Source organism: Ascaphus truei, chromosome 11, assembly GCF_040206685.1.
Source record: "Ascaphus truei isolate aAscTru1 chromosome 11, aAscTru1.hap1, whole genome shotgun sequence".
Lineage (NCBI taxonomy): Eukaryota > Metazoa > Chordata > Amphibia > Anura > Ascaphidae > Ascaphus > Ascaphus truei.
In genome coordinates, this window is record NC_134493.1 from 48,919,677 (window position 1) to 48,947,564 (window position 27,888).

The following is a 27,888-nucleotide window of genomic DNA, read 5'->3' on the forward strand; positions in this document are numbered from 1 at the left end:
AGAGGGTAATGTCGGCAAGTTAGGGGTACGTCCTGCTATAAAATTTTTTGGGGGGGGGAGGGAAATCAAGAAAGAAACAAAAAAGTTTGAACGTATGTAGTAACTCCTAACTGTAGAAAAGTAAGCTAATTAAAATGACGGTGTATACTGCTGAAACTAATTAGTGCAAATTCCCTGGAGACTTTCCTAGGCTTATTCAATAAATCAGATTTACTTAGACAAGTCGCTTTAATGTATAACAAGAAAGCTTTGCTCACCTACAGTATACAGAGGCTGTTTGTCAAATGCAACTCCTCATCTGTATTTCAACAGTGAAAAATACCTGTATAGTACTGCGGGTACACTGTAATACAATGCTCCCAGAACTTGATGTGCCATTGACTTTACATTAGCCATTTTGGAATCTTGAAAGTAATGCAAACACACAAGTTGAATGTTTCTGAGAAAAGTCATTTATCGAGACTTTCAGCCGAAATCCACCAGAAAGTAATAAAGCACCTAGTTTCTAAAAAATACACACAATTATATTATATATAGGTCAAGGTTCTCACGGTAACATGTTATGCTGTATACTGCCGAAGAGCGCCCGGGAAGCTGGTTCAGGCAACTGGAACATGTATAGATGGTTGGCACTGGCAAGGACTCCTTGTGAAATTATATTTATTAAAGGATAAATGTTTTTGGCTCACATTTAGGACCGAATGATTCCCTAAGCTCCGATAAGGGATATTGAAGCTTGAGCCAGCATTAACTGTAATACAAGAGAGTGGCAGGTAACTCTGGACTGAGCTTCGATGGTCCTTTGAGGACTTTAGTGATTACCACCCCTATCGATCCTTTAATAAATAGAATTTCATAAGAAGTCCATGCGAGTGCACACCGTCTATATATGTCCTAAACACTGGACAATGCGATGTCCAAGTATCAACACAGATGCAGTGCTTTATTTTTCATTTATAAAGAAACCGGTTCTTAGACCTCGTAGAGATTGTTAAAAGCTAGGAGGTTAAGCCACCTTAAACTTGGCAGACGTTTTGATGCCGACCAAAGAAAAAAGTAATAACAACAACTTTATTTCATATATCACTTTTCTCCCAATGGGAATCAAAGCCCTTCACAATTACAGTATAGGGCGCAGTACGCAGCACTTATGATCTTTAAAGACACAGTCCCTGCCCAGGTGAGCTTACAATCTATGATGTTGGAGGCACGGGGAGATAAAGTGACTTGCTCAAGGTCACAAGGAGCTGAGACAGGGAATTGATCGCGGCTCCCCTGCTTCACACTCGGTGTCATTGCTTACAGAGACAGTATTTTTATTCACTGAGCACACATCATATAACTCCTACCTTCAACACACCCCAAACCGTAAGCTGGCGCTCATGGGGAAAAAACCTTGATACATTCAAGGTAAGACGCACAATATGAATATGATGCTCTCTGCATCAATATTGCTCTAATGTTAGCAGTAAAAGTCTTAGATCACAGAACTCCATCAATTACCCTCTTCCGTTTGTCTTTAATTTAGTTAAAAAAACAAACAAAAAAAACCTACTTAATTAAATTAACTGTGTAACTTTTCCCAAAAAAGGACTTGAGATTTGCAATTTAATAATATTTATCATAAAGACATTATTTTCTATTCAATGAGCTTGACTGTTAAATGTACCTCAAATGTGAGAAATGAGTTTCATTACTGAACACCAGATGTAGCTTCGGCAGTTGGCCTTTTATCTCGGCTTAGGATAAATGGTATCACATTAGTAAAACAGTATGCTAAAAAGAAATGGATTTTATTGCGAGGTATAGAGCCAACACATTTTAAGTGTATTTTTATAGCTCGCAAAAATAGATATTTTATCTTTGCATCATTAGGCGGATTAAAGAGAGCATGGTAAATTCTCTCAACATAAGTGGCACTAATCATAACAAACTATTTAAATTGTTTGGTTTTCACGCGGAAAATGAGAAAAAGGTTTAAATTACACCCATAAATCTGATAAAGACTGGTATTTTTAAAGCAGACTGAAAAGATGCCATATTTTCAACAGGACACATTTTTCATAATTAAATGGATAAAATTGAATATATTTACCATGGGCCCTAGTTTATTTATTAAACTGATGGACATCTGGATGAAAAGTAACATTAGCATTGACACGGGCCTCCAAAGTCAAATATGTTCATGTTATGGTCAGTGCCAGTTCTGCATGGACTTTGGAGGTGAATGTATCTTTTTCCTGAATTTATAAGAGAAATTGGCACTGGCGCATATATATATATATATATATATATGATATATATTACCAGATGACCTTCCTCAGGGGCGTGCTGACTGCTGCTTTTTGATTATATATATATATTATATATATACAGTGTTCGACAAACCTATACATTTGCTCGCCCCGGGCGAGTGGATTCAACCCCCGGGCGAGTAAATATTGGCCCAAGCAGCACACGTTTGGTACTAGGTGGCGAGTAGATTTTTTGGTGATTTGTCAACCACTGTATATATATATATATATATATATATATATATATATATATATATATATATAAAAATATAATGAACCGCTACTCTAGCGTGTATAAAACCATCTCACTGGTGATATGTTACAAATATCAGGAGATATATATAGATAGATAGATATATAACACACACACACACACACACACACACACACACACACACACACACACACACACAATGTATCCAACGTTACGGGGCCCCTTCATCAGGGAGGCGCACCTTCCCTTCTCTGCATCAAATCTAAGGAACCGGATTTAGAAGCTTGTACATTTCATGCAGCCAGAAAACACTATAATGCTTCAAAGTTGGATCCTAGTGTTCGAAAACTACAATAAGTGCTACAGATTTACCAAAAGCCATATCTACTAAATGATGCTAAGCCACAAGGTGCCATGACTTGGCACTGTTCAAAGATCTTCTTTAATATCCTTTACCCTGCTGTATTATAATGCTTGCTGAAGCTCCCCAAAATGTCCCTTTCAGTTATTAGAAAGGCTTCACAAATCTAAATCAATGCTCTCTATTCCTATCCTTTGCACAAAGTTTGTCTTTAAAAAGGGGACCTGTTGACGTGAAACTTGGCTGTGATGTTGTTGTCTTTGCCCTTGCCTTGTAAATAAATGCTTGCATCAGCTACGCGGCTCTAAAAATTGCCGTTCCTCCAATAATCGGAATGCAGCTTATACATTTAATCTTTTCCACCTTTTCCTTTTCCATAATTACTACTTGACCTAGTTTGCATTTCTAACACGTTTTCCGAGGAGTATATTGAAATGCAAGAAAGCAACAGATCTTTCAGCAGAAAAAACTTTCATCAAAGAGCCAGAATAATTTTTCTCTGTATTCATCAGGTTCGGGAAAATTGGAATAAATATTAAACGTTTAAAAGGTTAAGCTCCTTAAACTTCAAAAGTCAGAATGGGAAGAAAAAAAAATAAGGACGAACATCGTGAGCTGGATTTCATTATCTACTGTCTGTCTTTTCGTCCTCTAAGTATGCATGAGTTGATTTAGAGAGAGTCGATTTCATAACCAAGGATATGCTTAAAATTGATTACCGCCAGGCAAGGCAATAAGAGAGAAAATATCTGGTGTCGCTACACATCTGTGCGTCTGTCCTGCCACGATAACGGCTTATTTGTACATTATTGACAATATTGTGTAGGCATACAAAGCAGGTTCTTCAAGAGATTCAATTATTAGGAACATTTTCTGAGCGCGTTGCTGTTATCCTACTTATCCCAAGCTAAACAGAAATACATATATTGGTCACATTGTCTTTCCTTTTCAAATCATTCATTTAATAATCAAACTGTATACAAATTTTTAGATACAGTGCCGTGGTCCTGGGTGCAGTAAAATTGTGGCTGCCTGTAGGAGAGGGGGGGGGGGGGGGGGAAGGAGGAGGAGGAAAAAAAGGTGGGACGGGGGGTGGTGGGGCAGGTGTATTCGTTCTTCCAAATGGGGACACCCCCAACAGGAAGATTTTTCGCTTCCGAGGGATACCGCAGTCAGGATTCAGCGGGTCCTCCCGGAAGCAGGAACATTGAAGGGCGGTAATATAGTGGGCGTGCGCGCCGGCGCGAACGCTCGTGCACGTGACGCACACGTTTTGTATGTACGGTCCATGCTGCTGTGAGCGACAGGCTTAGAAGGTACTGTGTGTGTTTGTGTGTCACTGGGGAAGCTGTGTGTGTGTGTGTGTGTGTATATATGTATATGTAGTGTTCGACAAATCCATTAAAATACAGGCCCGTGGCGACTGGATTTGACCCCGTGGCGACCTCATGGCCGACACCAAGCGGGGCGGGATTGGGACTAGGTGGCGAACTGCCGTGCGCACGTGCCCATTATATTACGGGCCTAACACTGGCTACATCGGTATGTTAGCAGCAGGTCAGTTGCTTAAATGCCCCTCTCACCTCAGCCTTCCTTATTCCATGTACAGTATAAAACCACCAGGCCAATGACTAGACAGGGGTACATTTGTGAAGGTACAATACCTCAGGACAAAAATCACCATTATGCAAAAGTGACCAGTCACCTGAATAGCTTTTTTGCCTGCAAGAATGGGTTTGCTCTTTCATGCACCTACCCATTATGTTTCTATGCTAACCTTTCTTCAGCTATATAGATGAAAAAAATCGTTATTTACAATATACAGCTCTTCGTATCGATTTATCAAACTACACTACACGTATTTCGCCTTGCTTTAATCGCCTAAACCAATACGGATACGTTATGTGCAGCATTACAGTATATGTTACAGAGGCAATCAAGCTGTTTTTTCGTCATTTATTTAATACAGAATTGAAGCAGGGGGTCTCCGGTGCTTAACCCCATTAATTTCAGTTTCGGGGACCACCTGCTTCCGGAGATACTTAACTCCATAGGGGGTGCTGGTAGTCACTCTGGGGTTCACTGTACGTCTGCATTTCAAAGCTGCCGGGCCCTGCGGCCAATAGGAAGCTGTGACGTCGTCAGGTGCGGCTTCCTATTGGCCCATGTGACGAGGAAACGGAAAAATGCAGGAGATACCGGCACCCCTTTTAGAGGTAAGCATCTCCGGAAGCAGAGGGTCCCCGGAGCTGAAATGAATGATGTTCAGCTCCAGAGACCCCCTGCTTCAAACCTGTATTAAAAAATGAAGAAAAACAAAAATGGCTTGGATTGCCTCTAGCTTCTGTCTGAAAGCATTTTCTCTTGCAAATCCGATCCATGGAACTCCCCACCAACGTCTACTGTCAGATTCAAAGGTCCTCCCCACCAACATCTACCGTCAGGTTCAAAGGTCCTCCCCACCAACGTCTACTGTCAGATTCAAAGGTCCTCCCCACCAACATCTACCGTCAGGTTCAAAGGTCCTCCCCACCAACATCTACCGTCAGGTTCAAAGGTCCTCCCCACCAACGTCTACCGTCAGGTTCAAAGGTCCTCCCCACCAACGTCTACCGTCAGGTTCAAAGGTCCTCCCCAAGACAGTACTTCCAACACTCGTAGATCACCATCGTCCGTGCACGAATGACGTCACGCGCGCAAAACCTGCACTGAGCTCCGAGGCGACAGGGAGGCGTGGCCGTGGCATCACTTGAGCTGTCCGCTCATTGGCTGAACCGCGCACGTGACCTGGCCGGCGCGCCACAAAACACAATTGTTTCTTCTCGAGAATCGCGGCCGCGCTTCATCGGTCGCTCACTATCGGCGGCCTCATAGAGAAGGGGTCTGCTGTTCGCGCCGCGCTCGCGCGTGCTGCCACTATAATTGCGGCCTTAGACTGTAAGCTCTTCGGGGCAGGGACTCCTTTTCCTAATGTTACTTTGATGTCTGTAGCGCTTACTCCCATTATGTCGCGTGCATTACTGCTGTGAAGCGCGATGCACATAAAGATATACATACATTTACAAGATGCAGGGTTCTTTGTTTTGCTGCCACGGATTGAACATTTAACCACGGTTGGCGTCTCTCCCATTTCATCTGCCTGCAGTAAGGTTGTGAATGTGGGTTGTGTGGAGTTCTGTTTTGTCCCATTGACTTGTGACATGCTAAGGATTTGACTTTCAATCAGTGAATATCCTTTGGGTTTGGATGCTTGCAATATTCTGCCCTGCAGCTATCAGCCTGTTTCTCTGCACTTACACTGTTCTAAACATATGCACTTAAATACAATTTTATTGTACCTGTCCATCTCCAACTCTAATATTAATAGCACCAGGATCCAAGTTGATGTCACTCTTCCTCAACGTTCTCTGTCACAAAATTCTGGCAGGTCTGAGATGGCATAAACCTACCAGCCTACCAAATCAAAGTTAGTGTATCAAAGTGAGGTAACGAGACTATTTTTCCTACGACGCCACTGCTATAATAAGTCAATACCAACATGAAAACTGCGGTGACGTCAGAGTGAATGAGCAGCCCCAAAACGTTAAATAATTACAGTAATTATAAAACAGCGGGGATATGTAGCAAATCGGCTGCGTACTGTAATATTTCTATCCTGTATGCAGAGAAAATCGCACGGTTGTGTGGTTCAGTTGCAAATTCAGGGCCAGATCCACAGAGCTCCGTTAAGTAACTTGACCTTGATTTATTCCTGACTGCAGGGGGTCCCAACTCCCGTCCTCAAGGGGCCCCCACCCGGTCAGGTTTAAGGGATATCCCTGTTTCAGCAGCGGTGGCTCAATCCGTCCCAGCTTCAGCACAGGAAGCTCAATCACTGAGCCACTGTTTGAGTCACCTGTGCTGAAGCAGGGATATTCTGAGAACCTGACCTGTTGGTGGGCCTTGAGGACTGGAGTTGGCCACCCCCTGCAGTAATGCTTTGAAATTCTCCAATGTCCGTAGCAAAGTTGCCAGTGTTGGTTATAGGGGGTGAGAATTAGCTCTATAGTAAACATGCTCTTTTTATAGTAATAAGGGAAACCATTAAAGACTTCTTCACCTGAGCCACTGATTGAGCCACCTGTGCTGAAGCTGGGATATCGCGAAAACCTGACCTATTGGGGGCCCTTGAGGACTGGAGCCAGGGACCCTTGCCTCCATATCGCGACGGTAAGCCTATGCTAATGAGATATACAACGGCAGTTGTATTTTGCATATAATTAGCTTTGTGGATATATGTGTTAACCTCCGGTAACATAACATCCAATACATATTTAGGTAACGAGACGTTATGAGCCTTGCCTTATTGCTCGGTGGTTCTGGCACTTCTCATGATGCATAATAGACCAAAAAGCCATTAGGAACATTTTCAATTATTACAAGAAGCGAGATAATAGCAGCAGTCAACCTTGTGCTGTTTTCCAGTCAAGGAGAATTGCAGTTAGCACTTAAAAGTAGTTTACAATACAAAAAAGGAAGTTCAATACAGTCACGCGCCAATAATATCAATCAATGCTAAAAAAAAATACGAAATAATTTTAAAAAAAGTGTTTCATAATAAATAAAAAATAAGATAGCCATGATCACCTTAACCCACCTTAGCAAACTTGACACCCTCTACAATTCAATTTGTCGTTTTGTTCTCCAATGCAACTACAACACATATCACTGCGAAATGCTCAAAGAACTAGATTGGTCAACACTAGAGTCTAGGCGCAAAGTTCACCTTTCCTGTCTTGCCTTTAAATTCTTCATGGGCAAGCTACCCAGCTACCGGAACAAGCTCCTCACCCCTACCACTTGCAGCACTTATCACCTGAGATCAGACTCCAAAAGACTGTTCATGGTCCCAAGGCTCAACAAAGTATCCGGACGTTCCTCCTTCTCCTACCGTGCACCCCAAAACTGGAACAACCTACCAGAGACTCTCACATCCACCACCAGTCTAAATTCTTTCAAATCGAAGGCTGTCTCACACTTTAACCTGGTCTGTAACTGTTTCATACGCTCATAATATATATTTTCTTTAACTGTGCACGCAATGTCTTGTATATAATGTATACCCTGTTCATATATGTAACTGTACTTGTAACCATGTATTATTTGTTTTACTCTGTGCCCAGGACATACTTGAAAACGAGAGGTAACTCTCAATGTATTACTTCCTGGTAAAATATTTTATAAATAAATAAATCAAATCATGAATAGCCATTAACAATTGATCATGGCTATCTCACTTCACTGTCTAATCCCTGTGTTTATTTTTTTTTCTTCTAGTTCTCACATTTAAATGCTCCTATAAAATGAATTCTCTCTCTTTTTTTTAATGTTATTATTTGTAATACTGTTGCTGGTAAATGAGTCTATCAATCCAATGTGATGCTCTGAAAATATCAGCTACCATAGATGTATTTCTCTTTAAGAGGGCGCTGTCGCATGTTGGAGGTGTATAGTCTACACATCAAACTGATTTATTTATACCAAACGCCATTTTTACGATCAGTGGAAAGGTGCATTCCCCGCAATGATCCTTCTGTAATCCTGATTTGGGATTTATGATTACTAGCAGCATGTAATTTAGTGATCCCATCCATCTCCTATTTAGATTGGCAGTAAGAGGTGGCCAAAAAGTTTGGCTGCTGGACTTAGAAGAAAAGGTACTTTTTTTTTTTTTAGACTGCCAATTATAATCTTTCAATTTTCTTGCTGCTTGGTTTTCAGTCACTGAATCTCATTTAGTTGTATATATATATATATATATATATATATATATATATATATATACATCAAATGGAAATATTACTGTATGCGCATTTGCATGTCTTAGACAGGTCTGCAACCCCGCCTTTCACCATTATCACCCAGCACACAGCGCTTCCACTGCAGCAAGGGATTCTGGGAAATGACATGCAAAAGAGCACACAGTGCCACCTTTTGCTTCAAAACCATTTAACATGTATAATATGTGAGTCTAGACTCTTAGCCGCTGCTAATATCTTTTGAGTAATATACTTCCAAATGCACAATTTTCATGGTGAATCCATAAAAGATAAAAACTTGCAAAGCATCCACGTATTGAACACAGCGACTAGTTACCTGCACTACAGGATAACATATATCTGCGACACGTCTGACATTGCAGAACGCGATAGGTGTATAACCAGCGCTTTACACCCTGTATTACAACAATTACTATTTTTACCTATAAGTCACCAAAAGGCTAAACGTATCAAAATCAAACGGTATATATCATCTTCGAAGAAGTGGAAGTAATATATTACACCTTTTGGCAGATTCAATAAACAGGTATTTAGGCTGCATCAAAACTCTTCAGGCAAGGCATATATACATTATATCAGTAATATATTTCTGTACTTTTCAAACACAAATACTCAGGATCTGAGAATACTGTTGTGTCCTTTTTCAGCGCACTGTAAAATACCGCCCCCCCCCATCAAAATAAATGATCAATATTAAAATACTGTACCTGCTTTACGAAACCTTTCTAATAACTGTTTCCGAAGGGATTTTTCTATGTTGAAGTAGTCGTCGTCTTCATCGGAATCTTGGAGGAATAGGGGAATGTGCTGAAACACGATGGCCTGCTTGCACTTCCGCTGCTCCGCGATAGCAAGCTGAGCCGCAAGCCAACGGTCGTGACTTGCTTTCAAGTCGGGGCATTTGGACGAGTCGTAGAAAAACTGAGAATTGAGTACGAGAAAGAAGACACCGCCCACCCAGTAAGTGAAGTAGTCATCTCCCCAACCGTTGCAGTAGCTCTCTATTGTTTCTGGTGTTGGGGCATTGCCTATGTCATGATTTCCGCTAACGAACACCAGCGGGATGTCTTGGTCGGTCTTCCCGAGGATGTTCTTCAGATCTCTTTCTTGAGCTTCTTTAAATTCAATTCCTATAAAAACAGATGTGAACTGTTGTTAAAGGTAGATATGACATTCTGTATTTGTTCATAAAACTATTTCTATATCTCCTCTGCAATATATAATAAATTAGGAATGGCACTGGATTGCCAGAGAGACTCAACGTTTTCTGGCCTGGCTCTTTCTCCTGTAGTGAAGATTTGGACATATTCATGGTCTATCTACAAACTCCCCAATACCTTTAACTTCTTTCCCTTCCCTCCCCAGTAGGTCTCCATACGCGTCACATAATTCTCCACATGTAATTCTCCTTCTCTCTCTGTTGGGTGCGTTTTGACAATTAAGCTTGAATAAAATTCATACTGCAGCTGGCCCCACTCGAAGAGTAATTTGTGTAAGCATCCCTACTTAAGAGTGTGTTCAGGCTGTGGTGCAATTATATTTAATGCCTTAAAGACAAAATCTACAAAAAGATAAAAGGTGGCACCATTTTTAAACAATGTTGTTACATTGGAAGCAGGTCATACCAAATTCCTATGTGCAGAAATTTCCATAACATCACTGGTGAGAAACAATGGGGTTGTTTCCAGCAAAGTAGGGAGTCGCAACTATCTAGAGATAGACGTGGCGAATCGCTTGCAAACTCTGACTCCACCGTAACATGGGCAAATTTCTCATGGTTGGCGACCTCACGTGAAAGAAAGCTTTGCACATCTCTACAACTGTCCACATAATGTTGTCGTTCCTCCAACGTGACGGACTCTCCGTTGGCCTCAGAACCTAGTTTTGAGACAAAGTACCTCACCTGCTGCAAACGACTACTCTGGATATGTCACCTGTACACTAGGCGAGCAGTGAATTATGGAATACCTAGTGAATGTGAGTGAATAAATGAGAACGTATTAGCGACTAGGTGTGGGCGAGTATAGGCTCCAGTAAGTATGGGGTGGACAAGTAGGCAAATGCTTTAAGCCAGCTGGGGATTACTTTACTGTGCAAATCATGCTTTCACATACTTACTCGTGCGCGTTTCACTGCAGGTAGGGAGGGAGAGTCCTTTTCCTACACCCATTTTGAGGTCCAGGAATTGCAAGGGGTACACAGTTTAACTTTAAGGTCATGGACCTGGCCAATCTTACTTGGGTAGGCTTTCTGCTCACATACTATAGGTAGTGTGACTACTGTAAGTAGGGAAGGAATGTAGTTTTGGTACCTTGTGTCCCCATACTCCAGTAAGAATGCAATGTTTGGTCTCTCTTTTAGCTCACCCAATCAAACACATGTGAAACAGTTAAGTAGATGACTAAGAGGCAGATTCCCGGCGTAATACTGTAAGACGGACATCTCCCGTAATACAGTTTATAAAGTTGGCAAGTTTGGAGTACACTGCCAGTGCTTATACATGAATCCAATAATATGAAAACATTATAAATATATTGAAATAGCAATAAATACAAGATTGTCTCCTGTAGTTGGCCTTTCCATAAAAGTCTAGAGGTAAATTAAAACATTGACTTCATTCAAATTAACACACATGCTATTTTTTAAAGTAACATTTGGCATATACAGTACTGAAAAGCTTTGCTATGTAAAGGTAGATGGCTGTAAAAGAATAAATATTTGAAATCATTATTGAGCACATTCATGTCTCATACAGGTCTGCTACCCTGCTTTCCCCCATTGTTTAGTAGCATATAGTGCGTCCACTGCAGCCAAGGATTCTGGGAAATTACATGCAAATTAGCCCCGTGATAACTGAATTCTATTTGCTGCACACTGTACGGTGGAGGCTTTGGTCACTTTTTGTAAGGGTCTGGGAGTCGCGTCGCCCTGGCGTGCTCCTCACTCACCTGCAGCTCCGCCGGGCCCCCCCGCGGCACGCAGGCAGCCTCTCTCCGGAACGCCGTTCACAGCTCCACGTGGGCGCGCGCGCGCACGCCAATACTCCTCTTCTACTGTTGGGCCGACGGCTACGCCCGGTCACGCGCCCGCAAGCGCAGCTACACGGAGGCGCGGCCACACGGAGCCGCACCAACCCCTTAAAGGCACAGCACCTCAAACCATTGGACACTCTTGTAGAGGGAGAAAGGGGGTGGCCCGGTATTAAAGGGGTTGCACCCCATTTGGCCACCCCTGACCGCACCAGGGAGACAAGGGGTTAACTGGACTGAGGTCCAGAAATGTGATTTAACCCTTGTTATGACCTGTAACTGTATTTTCCCCTGTTCCATTGTAATGTCTGTGTTAGTCAGTGTCTGCATCACATACACACTAGAATCCATCCGGGAGCACAAGGGTTAATAGTCCTTTAATGATTATAGCTCTTTGTGAAGTTTTCCCGCCTTTTCAGGCAACATTTTGCAGGTTCCCATAAGCCGCCATTAGGGCTCAATGCTTTTTAATGGTGAATCTTGCTGTGAAGTCCGGTTCCTGAGAAGACCAGCAGATGGCGTCCGAGAGGGAGAGCGGCGGTTTCCCATTGAAAGTCTATGGGCTCATTGACTTCAATGGAGAAACCCTCGAAAGAGCTTTTCAGGAATGAGTTGGCTGCCTTCCAAACCGCTTAACCGCAAAGCGGATACAATGTCCTTTAAAAGAGTTAAAATCACTTGAGTCAAGTTCAACGTCAATTAGCGTGGGAATAAACAGTTCTGGGGGCCCTAGAAATAAAATTATTTTTGCCCCTAGTTCCTAGGCTTCCCCCCACTCGACCACAACCGGGTCCCCGAATCCTGGACCCCCGATAAGGGTCGAACCAGATAGAGCGGGTCGCGCCATAGGCTTTGCCGGTGGCGGCAGAAACGGCTCAGAAAAATGACTAAGTGTGAAATGCTGAATTTTAGGAATCCATATCTCTGGTTCCGGAGGGACCAGAGGATCAAGGTTTGGGGTATCTGTAGTCACTGCTCCGGCATCACTGCAGAACCATCCTTGACCCTCTTGGACCAACCCGACGGAGTATGGACCCCCTTGAAAGTTCGGGGCTTTTACCATTGATTCTAATGAGGGAAAAGCCGCATGGTGGAAAAATGACTAAGTGTAAAATGTTGAAATGTGTAAGTCCATATCTCCGGTTCTGGAATGCCCAGAGGGATGGGATTTGGGTGACATGTAGCCAAGGTTCCGGCTTTAATGCATGCCCATTTCCAGCCCCCTCAGACCAACCAGACGGAGTATGGACAACTGTAAAGATTTGTGGATTTTCTCATAGACTTCAATGGCGGCGGTTCCCCATTGAAAGTCTATGGTAGGAAACCCCATTGACTACAACGGCGGAGTTGCTCCATTGAAACCCATGGCGGCGGAGCCCGTTGTTTTCAATGGGGATTTAGTGAAAAGCTGAAATTTCTTTTTCAGTGGAGATTTTTGTATTAAAATGATTTAATGTGCATTTGTGTAACTCCGGCTCCATAGGTCGTAGCAAGTCGCTTTTTGGATCATATGGTGTCCCAGTTCTGGCAATGAGAATTGGGAAGTTTGGACCTGCTAGACCCAACGGAACCGGATATTTTAATACGTTTATGTTTTATATTGTATTTTAAGGTATGGATAAGTTCCAGAGGAAATTCTTTTGGCCATAAGGTAGCAGATTGCCCTAGGAGACGCCCAAATGTCTAGGACTTAAGTATTGTTCAAAGGATCTTGTCACCCTCCCTGTTTACCTAAGGGCGGAGGAGGCTCAAGCCAGAGCAGTCTTTAAGTGTCCCACTTCACACCTTTCAACAAAGGTTTTCCTGACAGAACTCCAGATGGATAGACTGGCTAGCATCCCTGATGCAAATGTGGGGCTTCAGAAATGAGACCCCAGAGTTCTACTGCGCATGTGCCAACTAGCAGGGGGCATGGGTCAGAATGCTTTCCCACATTAGTGAGTGGCTGGAGGTAATTGAAAACCAATCCCCTGTACTTAAGGTTATGGATAGGGCCACAAAAGGTATATAATCTGTGGTCAAGCCCTTATCCATTGTTCTTCATCTTGTTCATGTTTTGCAACTTCTTCAAGTGTTCAGTCTGTTCTATACCATCTTGATTGCTGAGAGAAACGCTATGCACTGTCTTCCTGCCAGAGGTCTTTCATGTCTTTGGTGTCTTGATGACTATGAAGAGTGCTGTATGAACTGCCAGTCCAGATATGACTGCTTCATCATTTCCATTTTAAGTAAGTGTCTATATTTTGCCTGTTATTTGTACATATCTGTTGTGTTCACCTTTATCAAGGAATAAAATCACTTTATTATATCTTAAGTCTCGTCCCAGTTCAAACCCAGGTATATACAGGCATACCCCGCATTAACGTACGCAATGGGTACCGGAGCATGTATGTAAAGCGAAAATGTACTTAAAGTGAAGCACTATCTTTTCCCACTTATCGATGCATGTACTGTACTGCAATCGTTATATACGTGCACAACTGATGTAAATAACGCATTTGTAACAAGCTCTATAGTTTCCCCGCTTGCGCACAGCTTCGGTACAGGTAGGGAACCGGTATTGCTGTTCGGGACGTGATGACAGGCGCATGCATGAGCTGCCGTTTGCCTATTGGGCGATATGTACTTACTCGCGAGTGTACTTAAAGTGAGTGTACTTAAAGCGGGGTATGCCTGTATATATTTATATATAGTTTTGGTGTAAATTACAACCTGTCACAAGCTACCGTGACACCTCTCTCCTATATATACCTTACAGTCTCACTGACTCGTTGGCTGAGCATAGAACCAGTTGTTCTCATCACTCTCTGCCTCTCTAGTCCTGTCTTGTCCTGTCTTGTTTTGCAGTCTTCCTCGTGTACCGAACCGGCTTCCGCTACGTCTACCCGCACCTCTGGCATCCCGAACTCGGAATACGGCAACACGACTCTCCGCACCTCTGGCACCCCGATCCCGGCAAACGACAATGTGCCTCTCTCTAACCCCGGACTTGGCAAACAGCACCCTCTACCATCCGTACTTCTCCTGCCCCGATCGGGACTTCCAGACCACTCTACTCTCAAGACGTGCCCTCGTGGCTGTGGGTGGCGTTATATCCTATCCCACCTCAGCATCGCGGTCCCGTCTCGTTTGTGGTGAGCACGCCCTGACACTTTTTAACCCACTATAACTTATTTAATATGTGGTTCAAATAATTTTTGAAAATTAGAGGTCTAGAGGGGAGGTCAAGGGGCAGTGCTGCTCAACTCCATTCCTCAAGACGCCCAAACAGGCCAGGTTTTGTGGATTTTCAGCTTCAGCACAGGTGGCTTAATCAGTGGCTCAGTCGAAGATTGGGCCACCTGTGCTGAAGCAGGGATATCCTCAAAACCTGACCTGCTGGGAAGGGATGGGGGTGTCTTGAGGACTAGCGTTGAGCAGCCCTGGTTTAAGGTGTCTTACCTTCCCAATATCTATAAAGGACTGGGCAATGCATTAATGTAATAATTATTATTATTATCAGGATACAGCCATAATCTTCAACGTTCACAGCCCACAAAGGGAGTCTAAAAAAAAAATTATATCACATTTAAATACACTGCTAACACTTGTCTATTATTGTTTGAGCAATGAAATACTCAGAATTAATGAATGAAATAATGATTGACAGTACACAATGGCGCCATGCAAGACTGCACTGTTAACCCCTTGGAAGCCAGAGGGGCCAGTCAGCCCCTATGGCCCTGAAGGGGTTAATAAACAACCCCCCCCCCCCCCACAGTAAATTTGCTTAGATAAATAACACGCGAGCCAAAACAAAAAAACAGACGCGGCGTTAGCCCAGGAAATGATTTTGCAGGGAAACCCATGAAAGAGGTAAACACATTTTACTGCATAATTCACTGCAGTAGGCAGTAGAGGGAGTTAAGAAGGCATGGAGAAAACGCTACTGCCAACAAGAAATAAATGTGTGCTCAAATCCCACGTCCTATTTCAGCAGCTTAGCTGGGTCTCAAGTCCTGGCGATTATTAAACTAGGTTTTTCTGAAGCCTCTTTCGACGTGTCCAAATACACAGGCGTCCGCTTAGCTTCCCCGTTTCTGCCCATTACTGTTTCACCTGCCACGGTCACAAAAATAACCTCCGCGCTTCATTTCAGCGGATCTGCAGGCACACGCACCTCAACAAAAAAAGGATTGCGTCATTCATCACCCCCACACCATGCAGAGTTTTTATGATATTACAGATGGCATTTTTTTTTTTTTTTTTTTTTTACAAAAATGCGGGGAAACGTCAAAAACGAACAGTAAATAACGTTTGAAGTTCGGCGATTGCAGAACCTGTAATATTAGACAGGGGCGACGTGCAGTCTCGCAGAGCGCCACGGTGTACGGTCAGTAATATCTGAATCAATTAGTTGGGGGTAAGCTCTTTTGGCGATGACGGGGTTCGGTTTGCAGGTGTATCAGACAGTATTGCAATCCTAGGGGGCATGCGAAATGCGTCGGCGGGGGAGAAGCGACGATTGGTTTGAATCGGTCACGTGGGAGAGGGACGGGAGCGCGCCATGGCTTGCAAGATCGTTGGCTACATCTGCATAAACACCCCTCGTCACGCGGCACAAAAGGAAGCCACAAAGGACGGCGATACGCCGTGTGACATACACCACCATTTTGTTACCCCTGGAGGTGCCCGGAATGCGGTTACTTTGCAGGTAACTATCTCAGGAACCAAGTGGTCCCGGAGTTCAAAATAGCGCGTTTCAAGTCCAATAACTCACTACTACCAAGTAGTATAAAAAGAAACAGGGGTAGCGGGCGTCAGAGAGAATCCAGTAGTGGGAACTGTCCCTTTAATGGCGTATACCTAAATAAATGATACAGCAGCAGTTTCAACGATGCAGTCATCAGGGCTGACTCATAAAACAGTATTTTAAGCTGTGTAATAAGGGAGTGGGATTGTACAAAAGAACATTACCATTTTCATAACAAGATCTACAGCAATTGTCCACACTAAGGCCAGGTCTCCGCTGGTTACTGCAGCACCCGTTGTGGCGGACGCTGCAGGGACAAGAGCCGCCCATCAATGGTGCCGGGCCCGCTGCGACGGGGGGGGGGGGCGGGAGGGGGGCGCCGCTCTGCGCCGACAGAAACTCCTGCTCTCAAGTAAATTTAGAGCAGGACACGCGACGGAGTGCTAGGCCACGCCCCAGCGGTTCAGCCAATGAGGGCGAACCTGCCGGGTGACATCACAGCCACGTCGCCGTCACTCCCCCTGCAGCTCACTGCATACCGGGGGGGGGGGGGGAAACTCGGCTGCACGCGCCGCCAGTCTCGCAGGCGCTCGTGCAGCGCAGGCACTGGGGCCGTCGCCTAACAAGGCCATGTCTGTTCCTGCCCCCGTACCGGCTTTTAAAATGTCACAATATCAGCATGTTTATGTACAAATCTTTTCAACTGGCAGCATCGGTCCCTGGTGCATAGGGAGAGTCCAGTCAATGCTGCCCTTCCATTGTATTGGCCAGGAGGCGAGTATACTATTCCCAGTAAAATGATAAAGAACCTGGCACATGCAGCATTAACATGCTTTACTATAGCATCAAACATATGGTACATTTGGTATGTGCTATAATAAAATATCCTTTGTGACAAATTATACGGCAGGTGACTTTTTATTCCAGTACGACTTATTAAAAGGTTAAACTATATAGTAACGTTTCCAAAGAACTCCTAGCACGCTTGTATGTCTACAGCATTTTTTGTAAAGCAGCAAGCTCTCCCTTTCAAAATACATAAATAATATTATTAAGAAATTATAACACAAGACAAAGAACCCACATCATTGGTACGTTACTACAGGACAGATGTCCACCAATTGCCATTCAAGCTTATTGAAGCATAAAAAAAAAATAGGGATATTTTTTTTTTATTGGGATATAGGTTATTTAGCTTCAGTGAAGTCATTTTAAAATCCCTGGTTACATTTCCTTTGGTATTCAGCTAGCTAATAGTAATGGTGTGCTTCCTGAAAGGGTGCAACGATTAAAGTAAAATTGGGGGCGATTGTACTTTACAATAGCATTCATTGATCAGGTTTTACCAACAAGACAGATCTGCTCATACCTGTTTAAAGTTTACTATGAGCATATAATATTGCCTAAGGAATCCCATAGTGTTGACCCATCATCCAACTTATTCAAGCAACAAATTGAAAGGAGGCACGAGCCAAGAAATGGATGTGAGCATTTGGCTTAGTAGATAATTTGAAAACCCCTGTGAGAGCAGACATTCTTTGAACATCGTTCTAATGCTGTGATAAGCCAGGCATAAAAGGGACGTTGCGGCCAATACCATGAAAGCTTTTTTTTCATGGGAATGGACTCCTTCCAGAGCCTCAAGTTTACAGCAAATTATTGCAGTCCGGAAATCCGACATGGACTGTGTTTAAATTGTACTAAACGAGGAGATCCACCCCCCAGATTCGTGGTGAATTTCAATGCAGGTGCAATGATAGGATGCTCATTCATTTTTCCATCTCTTTATTGCTCTCTAGCTGGCTTGAGTGATCCTATTAGTAATAAGACCATCGGACCTGGGTGCGGTGACTCCAAAACTTTACTGAGAACGGGAATTACGATATTCAGATATTTGTTGTATATACAAAAGGTGACACGTGTGCTCCATTTGCATGTCATTTCCCAGAATCCTTTGCTGCAGTGGGAGCACGGTATGCTAGGTGATAATGGTGAAAAGCAGGGTTGCAGACCTGTCTAAGGCTAAGGCCCCGCTCCCAGAGTCAGCGCGCCCGCACTGCAGACAGGCGGGGCGCTGACATACACAGACCGCGATATGCGGTCTGTAGGGAGCGGGAGGTGGGCGGGTGTGGGAGGGGGGGCGTGGCTTAAGCGGAGGGACCTGCTACTCTTCCCCCCCCCTCCCTACACGGCTCGGGTAAGTAAAGCAACACACACACACACACAAACAGAGGCAGGCACTCACGCACACACACAGACAGGCACGCACTCAGACACACACACAGACAGGCACTCACGCTGCTTTCATTCCACACTCCTCCCCGCTCCCCGAAGCCTCCCCTCCCCATTGGCTCACAGCCACACCACGTGACGCGTCAACGCTAGGGATCACCGTTCTCTTGTATCCCATAGCGGCTGACGTGCCACAGCGTGTAGTAAGCTGTGCAGCCAGGGGGGACCGGGACCGGTTCCGCAGGATTCCCCTGCTGGTGGGAAACTCGCGTGTGGCCGCCCGCGCCACCGAGGCCTATGACAGGTGAATGTGCTCACAAGTGATATTCTTTATTGGCCATATGCTAATGGTGGAGTTTTTTTGTTGCCTTTTTCACCCACCATAACTTAAAATGTATATGGTAAACCTACCCAGCCTAGAAATATTGCAAAGCAAGTATAAACCAACCTCACACGGATGATACCCATCAAGGTTGAAACATGTCTGTGAGTGGTTTGACTTGCTTTGGTAGTCCGATGCTGTGATTTCCCAGAATCCCTTGCTGCAGTGGAAGCACTGTGTGCTAGGTGATAATGCAGACCTGTTTAAGACATGCGAATGTGCTCATTCTTATGGAAACAACAGTACTTTGTTATCCGGATGAATGGATTTGTTGATTTGCTCTGTTGAAGTACATCCTTCAGAATCCAAGTTGTCACACAATATCCGATTAAAGTGTAACAGTCCAACCACCCAGGGCTATGCAGAGATTTTAATGAGATGTCATGCTTGATAACAATTTCTTATCACTATGTAGAAGTTAGACAGGTTTGTTTAAATGTGACAACTTCACCTTAATTCCTCTCTCCTGCATACTGGAGAACAAGACAGAATGCATTGTTTTTACTATTCTATTTTTAAGGCTATTTTACATTCGTGACTAGCTACATTACACGTGTTGTGTGTATTTGGTGCTTAATAAATGGCCAAAATGGATCGCAAGGGTATAGGGCATTCTTACAGATCTTAATCTATGTCCCAAAGGTTTATATATCGGGACGAAGTGATCCAGCACAGAGATATAAATGTCCAATTATGAAAACACAATGGAGACCACATGACAACGCAAGAAGCACAATTCCTCTTCCTGACAACCACACTCTCCTAACTCCAATGCTATTTTTGCAACCAATAACTCTTATACAATTGCTAAATGCCCAAATGACCTCATTAAGGTTTTGTTATATTCGCTGTGAATCCTCAAATGTGTGATATACCGGCTATCGAAATGGCTAGAAAAAAGGAGGGGAGAAAGGGGACATGAAATAAGACACAATAAGGGAGGCCAAAACCATCAAAATCAGGCCAGGGCAAAAAGCAACGCCCTGAGAGGGACAAGCTAAGCCGGCCTTGAAAATAAGGTTCCAATTCTTGGTATGTTTGGCATGCACACCGCCCCGCTCCTCAGCTGACGCCAGCCTGTTTCCAAAACATCTCTCTCTCTCTCTCTTTGCGCTCCCCAAGGCTACATGATAGAACAAGCAATCACTACAAGGGTTTGAGCTGAAATTTACGATTATTTTTTCCGACTAAATCACGGAGCCATTTGCGTATAAATTGCACTAATTTAATTATTCACTTCACGGATTATCTTATTTAAGAAATTATCCCTTGGTTTGAATTGCGCCTTTTTTTTTTTTTTTTACTGGTAGCTCGCTCAATGGTTATATAGTTAATATATAGTTAAATATGAAGGAGAGACTCAGTGAGTAAAGGCACTGACTGATGACCCCGAGATTCAAGCAGGGGAAACTGGTTCAATTACTGGAGTGTGAGCTTCTTGTGACCGTGGGCAAATCACTTTATCTTCCTGAGCCTCAGGCACCAAATTGTGAAGCGCTCTAAGTCCCATTAGCAAAAAAAGCGAAACAAAATAAAGTTATTATTATTATTAAATAGAAGACATACTGTATATTCAGAGGTCCCAGTCACCTGGTAACATAATTGGGTACCTGGCTTCTTGCAAGTTTGAGCTAAGCAATGTGGAGAAGTCAACAGTGGAGGAGCAGGATAGGACAGACTGAAGGCGATACAAAATCCAACCCAATACAGTATTACAAAATATTTTAAAACTGGCAATGGATGCAAAAACATAGATTAGGTGATGGAGAAATGGTAGAAACTAAAAAACGCAGAGAGAAGTTTCCTGTGTATTTTCATGAAAGTGTGCTCCTTTCTGTCATGTTGGCTGGCATCATTGGTATCTTTTAATCATTGTGTAAGGGCAATAAGGCTTGCCCAAATAAAAGCTGCCTCTACCAAGCAAGATGGCGACCCATGAAAGAGTTAAATTGCCAGCTCAAGTAATGTTTACAGTAACGGTGTTACTGTATGGTATTTACTGACCTTCAAAATGTGTCTCTCATTGAGCAACAATTGCTAGGAAGCAGGTACACAATGAGACATAGTTTGAAACACTACATCGTAACACAGTTACCATGACTGGGACCTTTTCCAGCCCGTAGATTGCTATTTAGGCCCTTCCATGGGTCACCATCTTGACTGGTAGGGGCAGCAAGCAGGCTTAACCTTTAGTTGGGCATGCCTCACTGCCCCTACCGCCACCATCATTCCTAGCAGAACCCGTGTGGCTGCTTCAACAACGAGAAGCGATAAAGACAGAGACAATAAGAACACTGTTAGTACATTAAGCTGTGCTGAGCCGCGCTGAGCAGATGCACTTACCCCCTGCATCTGTCATCAGCGCGGCTTTAGCAGCTGCTTCCGCACGCATGCGGAGGCTCAGAAAAGTTCAGCAGACAGGCAAATTTAACATTTGCCGCTCAGGGAAGCGGAGGAGCGGTCATGTGACCGCTCACATCCAATGGGAGCGAGGGACTAGCCCCGCCTCCCGCTCCCAACACGCCTCCGCTCCGCCCCCAAAGCGCGCTCACTGCCTCGCCTGCCAGGACACAAAAAAGCTCCAGTTTGAGCAGGCGAGGCAGAGCTGGAGCGCGGATCAGCGCGGCCCGAGGCACCATGCCCGAGGTCTTAGAATCAGGCTGTGGAAGTTGAAGAGAACACATTCAAAGTACAGTAGAGTCTCGGTTATCCGACCTAAACGGGGCCAATACCGTGGCAGATAACCGAAAATGATGGATAATACGGAAAGTATTATTCCCCCCCCCTTCTTGCTTACCGGCAGCAGAAGAGGGGGACTGCAGAGCACTGGAGCGGCACCATTCCATATCAACAATCACTTTGTAAGTTCCTCACTAAAGGTTTAGATTTACAAATCATCACAAAACAGGAATTTGATTTTCTTTATAATTCACATCCACGTATTCCTTTATTTTACATTATTCCTAAGATACATAAGAATTTACAATTTCCCCCCGGCCGACCGATAATATCGGGAATACAATCTTTAACTTCACATTTATCCCAGTATATTGACAATAAACTCCAATCTTACGTTGTGCAGTTGCCCTCCTATGTAAGAGACACTACCCACATATTGCAGACCCTCAAGGACATACAATGGGAGTCACATTATTATTTCGTGACAGCTGATGTCAGTTCTCTATACACTGTTATAAACCACACAAAAGGATGTAAAGCAATTTCAGATACACTAGATAAAGATCCGGGCATGTCCATTGATCAAAAAACATTTATTATTTCTGGTATTCAATTCATATTAAATCACAACTTTTTTAATTTTATGTCCAAGTATTATTTACAGATATGTGGCACCGCCATGGGTACCAAATTCGCTCCTAGTTATGCAAATTTATTTATGGGTAGCTGGGAAGAACATCACATATGGTCCAGTTGCCCATTTGTAGCGGATTTGGTCCTGTGGCGGCGCTACATAGATGATATTATTTTTATATGGTCAGGCACTTTAGAGCACTTAGAGAATTTCAAACAGTATATGAACAATAACACATATAATTTAACATTCACTTTTAATTCTAGTTTAACATCCATAGAATATTTAGACTTACTCATTTCGGCAAATAATAATCAAATAGAAACTCAAACTCACTTTAAACCAGTTCAGGCAAATAATTATCTCCATGCACGCAGTCACCATAACCCATCTTGGGTTAAAAATATACCCAAAGGACAATTTATTAGACTTAAAAGAAATAGTTCATGCGCTGAAACATTCCAAAATCAAGCTATAGATTTAAAGAAAAAATTTCTGGAAAGGGACTATCCATTAAAAGATCTTGACAAAACGATAACTGAAGTGGCAGCAATGGAAAGATCTAATCTTCTACAATATAAGAAGAAAGATAGAAACAAATCAGCTAATCTTAGTTTTATAACACAATACAATCAGATGGCACCAAATATAAGAAAAATATTTAAAAAATATTGGCCCATCCTCAAAAAGGATAAAGAACTTGTAGGCATTTTGCCAGAACATCCTCAGATTGTATTTACTAGAGCACCAAACATCGGACGCAAATTAGCCCCTAGCTGCCCTTCTTTACAAACAAAGTTACGTAATACAGTCACAAATAAAGGATATTTTCCATGTCATAGGTGCACTGCGTGCAAATATAGCAAAAAAACATCCAACTATATATCTAAAAATACATCCAAAAATTATATTATTCAACAACACATCACTTGTAAAAGTTCATTTGTAATATACCTATTGGAATGTCCATGTGGTCTGCAATATGTGGGTATGACTACTAGACCTGTCCAAAGACGCATATATGAACATATATATAACATCAAGAGAGGGTTAGCAACGCACAACGTATCGCATCATTTTCAGCAAGTGCACAACCAAGATCCCACTGGTTTGAAATGTATGGCAATTGAAACCATCACTCCAAATTGGAGAGGAGGAAACGCTGTGAGCCAACTGGGGAGACGTGAGTCCTATTGGATATACGAGTTAAAGACACTATCCCCACTAGGCCTCAACGTTGACTTCAATCTAAAATCCTTTTTGGTAAATTAATATTAAATGTCATTTGTCCATTTTAGTTTTGCTCTTTTCTTTCATATTAATGGTTACTGTAGAGCCAACAAAATTCATCGTATAGACCTTGTGATTCCAGGACACAAAAAAGCTCCAGTTTGAGCAGGCGAGGCAGAGCTGGAGCGCGGATCAGCGCGGCCCGAGGCACCATGCCCGAGGTCTTAGAATCAGGCTGTGGAAGTTGAAGAGAACACATTCAAAGTACAGTAGAGTCTCGGTTATCCGACCTAAACGGGGCCAATACCGTGGCAGATAACCGAAAATGATGGATAATACGGAAAGTATTATTCCCCCCCCCTTCTTGCTTACCGGCAGCAGAAGAGGGGGACTGCAGAGCACTGGAGCGGCACCGGAGGAAGACATCTGGCGGCCGGAGAAGAGGACCACGTCAGCGGAGAAATGGAGTTAAGACAGCGGGCGGCGACAGCAGACAGGAAAAGACTATCAGACCCTGTGTGCGGAGCAGAGCGGCATAGGAGAACGGCCGGGGAGGAGTGCGCTGTAACACCGGCAGACACTGGAAGTCAGACACCGGTCAACATCCAGTGTTCGACCTGGGAGGAGCGTGCTGTAACACCGGATGTTGACCGGTGTCTGACTTCCGGTGTTACAGCCCGTCCCCCGTCTTTCCCCCTGCAGCTCTTTGCAGACCGGGGAATTCGTGCAGCAGCCTTACAATGCATATGATCTCAGGTGCGCTATTAGAGAGGGTTGGGGTTCCTTACAATGCATCTGATCTCAGACGCACTATTAGAGAGGGTTGGGGTTCCTTACAATGCATATGATCTCAGGTGCGCTATTAGAGAGGGTTGGGGTTCCTTACAATGCATCTGATCTCAGACACACTATTAGAGAGGGTTGGGGTTTCTTACAATGCCTCTGATCTCAGACGCGCTATTAGAGAGGGTTGGGGTTCCTTACAATGCATATGATCTCAGGTGCGCTATTAGAGAGGGTTGGGGTTCCTTACAATGCATCTGATCTCAGACGCACTATTAGAGAGGGTTGGGGTTTCTTACAATGCATCTGATCTCAGACGCGCTATTAGAGAGGGTTGGGGTTCCTTACAATGCCTCTGATCTCAGACGCGCTATTAGAGAGGGTTGGGGTTCCTTACAATGCATCTGATCTCAGACGCGCTATTAGAGAGGGTTGGGGTTCCTTACAATGCATCTGATCTCAGACGCGCTATTAGAGAGGGTTGGGGTTCCTTACAATGCATCTGATCTCAGACGCGCTATTAGAGAGGGTTGGGGTTTATTACAATGCATCTGATCTCAGACGCGCTATTAGAGAGGGTTGGGGTTCTGTAGAATTTCAAAATATAATTATAGAGTTCCTTAACCAAACAAAAAGGCTGTAACCACTGGCCTAAGCTATAGTTTTAAAATATAAGAATGCATTGCTACATAAATTCAGTTACATTTAACTTCCTGTATTTAATGCCAGAATGTCTTGATACACTCCCCAGAAGCCCAGCACAATATTTGTTTGCAGATGTGCAGTATTTTGCATGCAAATTTTGTTCAGATTTATAGATCCCGGCCCCCCCCCCCCCCGTGCATAAAACGGACATACTGCTACAGCATGCCAACGCAACAAGTCAGAATTCTGCACTTCCCTAGCACGGACCGGGTTTTTCTATTACTAATGCAGTGGCTTTGATCTAAAATAGTACATACGCAAATTCGGCTTGCTCGCTGATCTACTATCACTAACACATCAACATTAATCAGGTTTTACTTGCTTTCAATTACACACATTATTAGACAAGACTTTTTCCATTTAGCCTTTAACAGCTGCATTATGTTACCGCAGAGGATTAAACAAGTTTGCAGGTGGTCACCAAAGTGCATTTAGTGTCCTCTCTATTCCATCAACCAAGTAAGCAAAGGTGCGATTTATTACGTTGCCCAATTCCATCTTAACAACATTGTGCTTAATAAGCTTAAATGAAGCAAGACAATCATATTATGTATCTTACAGTTCGTTTTGGCGTCTCCTGTTTGCATATGGCACTGCAGCTACTTGGCAGAGATAAGCATCTGTAGAAACATAATTTGGGGAAGCCTTATTTTCTCTCTCTTTTTTTTAACAATTACCATGCTTTGGATTCCGGTGAGATTGCAGAAGACTGCTGTTCAATAAAATCTAGTGTAATTCCTAATTTCCTAAATCAAAACATGTTTTGCATATGAAGACTTCTTGATTGTGTTTCATTCTTGCTTGTGACAATGTGTTAGTCTTAATGCACTCAGAATATTTCAAGGAGAATGCACGCTCTCCCATATTAACCCTTTAATTGCCACGGCCCCTCCGGCAAATTTTAACCACGCCACTGCTCCTCAGAGCGATGAAGGGATTCACGACCGCAGTGCCGGATTACCCACTAGGCCTAGGGGGCCCCAAGTTTAGGCTCGCCATGCAGCAATCTGGCAGTCCGTCTGCCATAATCTCCCTCCTCCTGTCGGCGCTGGGATCCAACTTCCGCCCAACCGGAGGAGGGAGCTGCAGAGTCCCCAGACCTCACCCAAGGAAAGGCGTGTGTGTGAGAGAGGGGTGTCTCTTACCTTCTCCAGAGTGCCCCTCCTCCTGCAGAGTCGCGTTTTCATGGCGACCTGACGTCACATGATGCCGCAAACGCTACAGGAGGAGGGCCGCCTTGAGGAAAAGCCCCCCAAAATCTTGGTGCCCAGGGGCCCCAGAGGGTCTTACTCTGCCAATGGACATGAGGAACATAAGCGGGGTCATCCTCTTCCATTCCTCTGTCTGCAACACCGCATTCACAAATCCCCAGCAAACAAACAGGGGGCCCATGGTGTAGTGGCAAAGGTTAACACCCAAACAAGGAGGGGGCTTAATTGCAAAACACTGGGATGAAATGCTTCATCTCACCACATAGGAATGAAAAGAAAATCCAATTACTCCACAGAACTTGGCTCAAATGATCTGTAACTGGTTTTGCGTAGTATCATCCCTCAAACATATACCATGATTTACTGTGGCTTATTTAATGATCGCTACACAGTGACAGAGCCAATCGCTACAGTGACAGAGGCACTCGCTACAGTGACAGAGCCAATCGCTACACAGTGACAGAGCCAATCAGTTCTTGAATGGAAAATGAAGATGAAAATAGAAACCTCAGACTCTCTCACCCCATGTGCACATTTGGGCAATAGTTGGTCATCCACTGAAGCCGTGCAGCGAAGTGTACCCGACATTGGGAAAGGGCGCCGCTCAGGTTTCTAAGCAGTTCCCAGCCAAGATATCTTTTGATGCCGTTCTAAATAATGCCGACGGCCTTCCATTCCACGGGAAACCGTTTAATGAAAATACATAAATGCAGTCACTATACATTGATAAGCTGAAGCGGTACTATTTGCGGATTTTAAAATATGCCACCCTTACCTGGTGCCATCCTCCTCCTTCAGCATCATTTGCCGCAGTGTGATGTCACATTGCCAGCCGCGCAAGCGCCGATCAGGCATGTGCGGCTGGCAAGCACCGATGTATGCCGCCCCGGGCCTAATGGTAAATCCGCCACTGGATACACTGTATGTGTCACTGCGCTTTGTAAGGTATTTATTACAAAGCAATCTCATGTAGCAGGTCAAAAAACATCCTTTTGTAAACATTTACCAATCGAGCTGGCTTACTCAAACTAATCTAACCATGCTAAAAACAAATATTCAACTTCTTTTGTTTCCCTGGAAATGTTGATTGGAGGTTGGTGGCCCCTCCTCCCTGGGTTTAAGCTCACCCCTCCCCACTTTTTAAGTAGCAGGTTTGTCCATGTTCCTGTCCAGGCCAGATCCATTGTGGCCGGTCTCCCTCCAATGCAGAGGTAAATGAGAATGTTCACAGGTAGTGTTAGGACCTGCATATACTGGTCATGCCGTGACGTGGCTGCATACTGGTCATGCCGTGACGTGGCTGCAGGCTTATAACGCTATGGCCAAAGGGTTTAACTAGATCACCCTTACTCATGAGAATACTAACATTGAAGTTTTTCACTATGCAGTTTGTCACATTGGATGTAGCATTGGGTATTTTTGTCTTGTGGTGTTTCCCTGGAAATGTCACACTAATTGCTTTTTTAGGGGGGCCCTCTGAATGTGGGGGGAAGGGAGCAGTGTTGCTCAATCAATTGTTTTCTTTACCTTATGCCCGCCCTTTTCCTTATCAGGGGGGGGGGAACAAAGAAACATGGTTGGGG

At 43.8% G+C, this 27,888-nt stretch overlaps 1 protein-coding gene across 1 annotated transcript in view; it reads right to left on the minus strand.

Moving 5' to 3' along the window:
* Positions 1 to 27,888, minus strand: part of CPPED1 (calcineurin like phosphoesterase domain containing 1) — a 62,771-nt gene that overhangs the window by 12,478 nt on the left and 22,405 nt on the right. Inside the window, exon 3 of the mRNA XM_075566137.1 lies at positions 9,396 to 9,818. Coding sequence (XP_075422252.1) covers positions 9,396 to 9,818 — 423 coding nt within the window. The remainder of the gene's footprint in view (positions 1 to 9,395; positions 9,819 to 27,888) is intronic.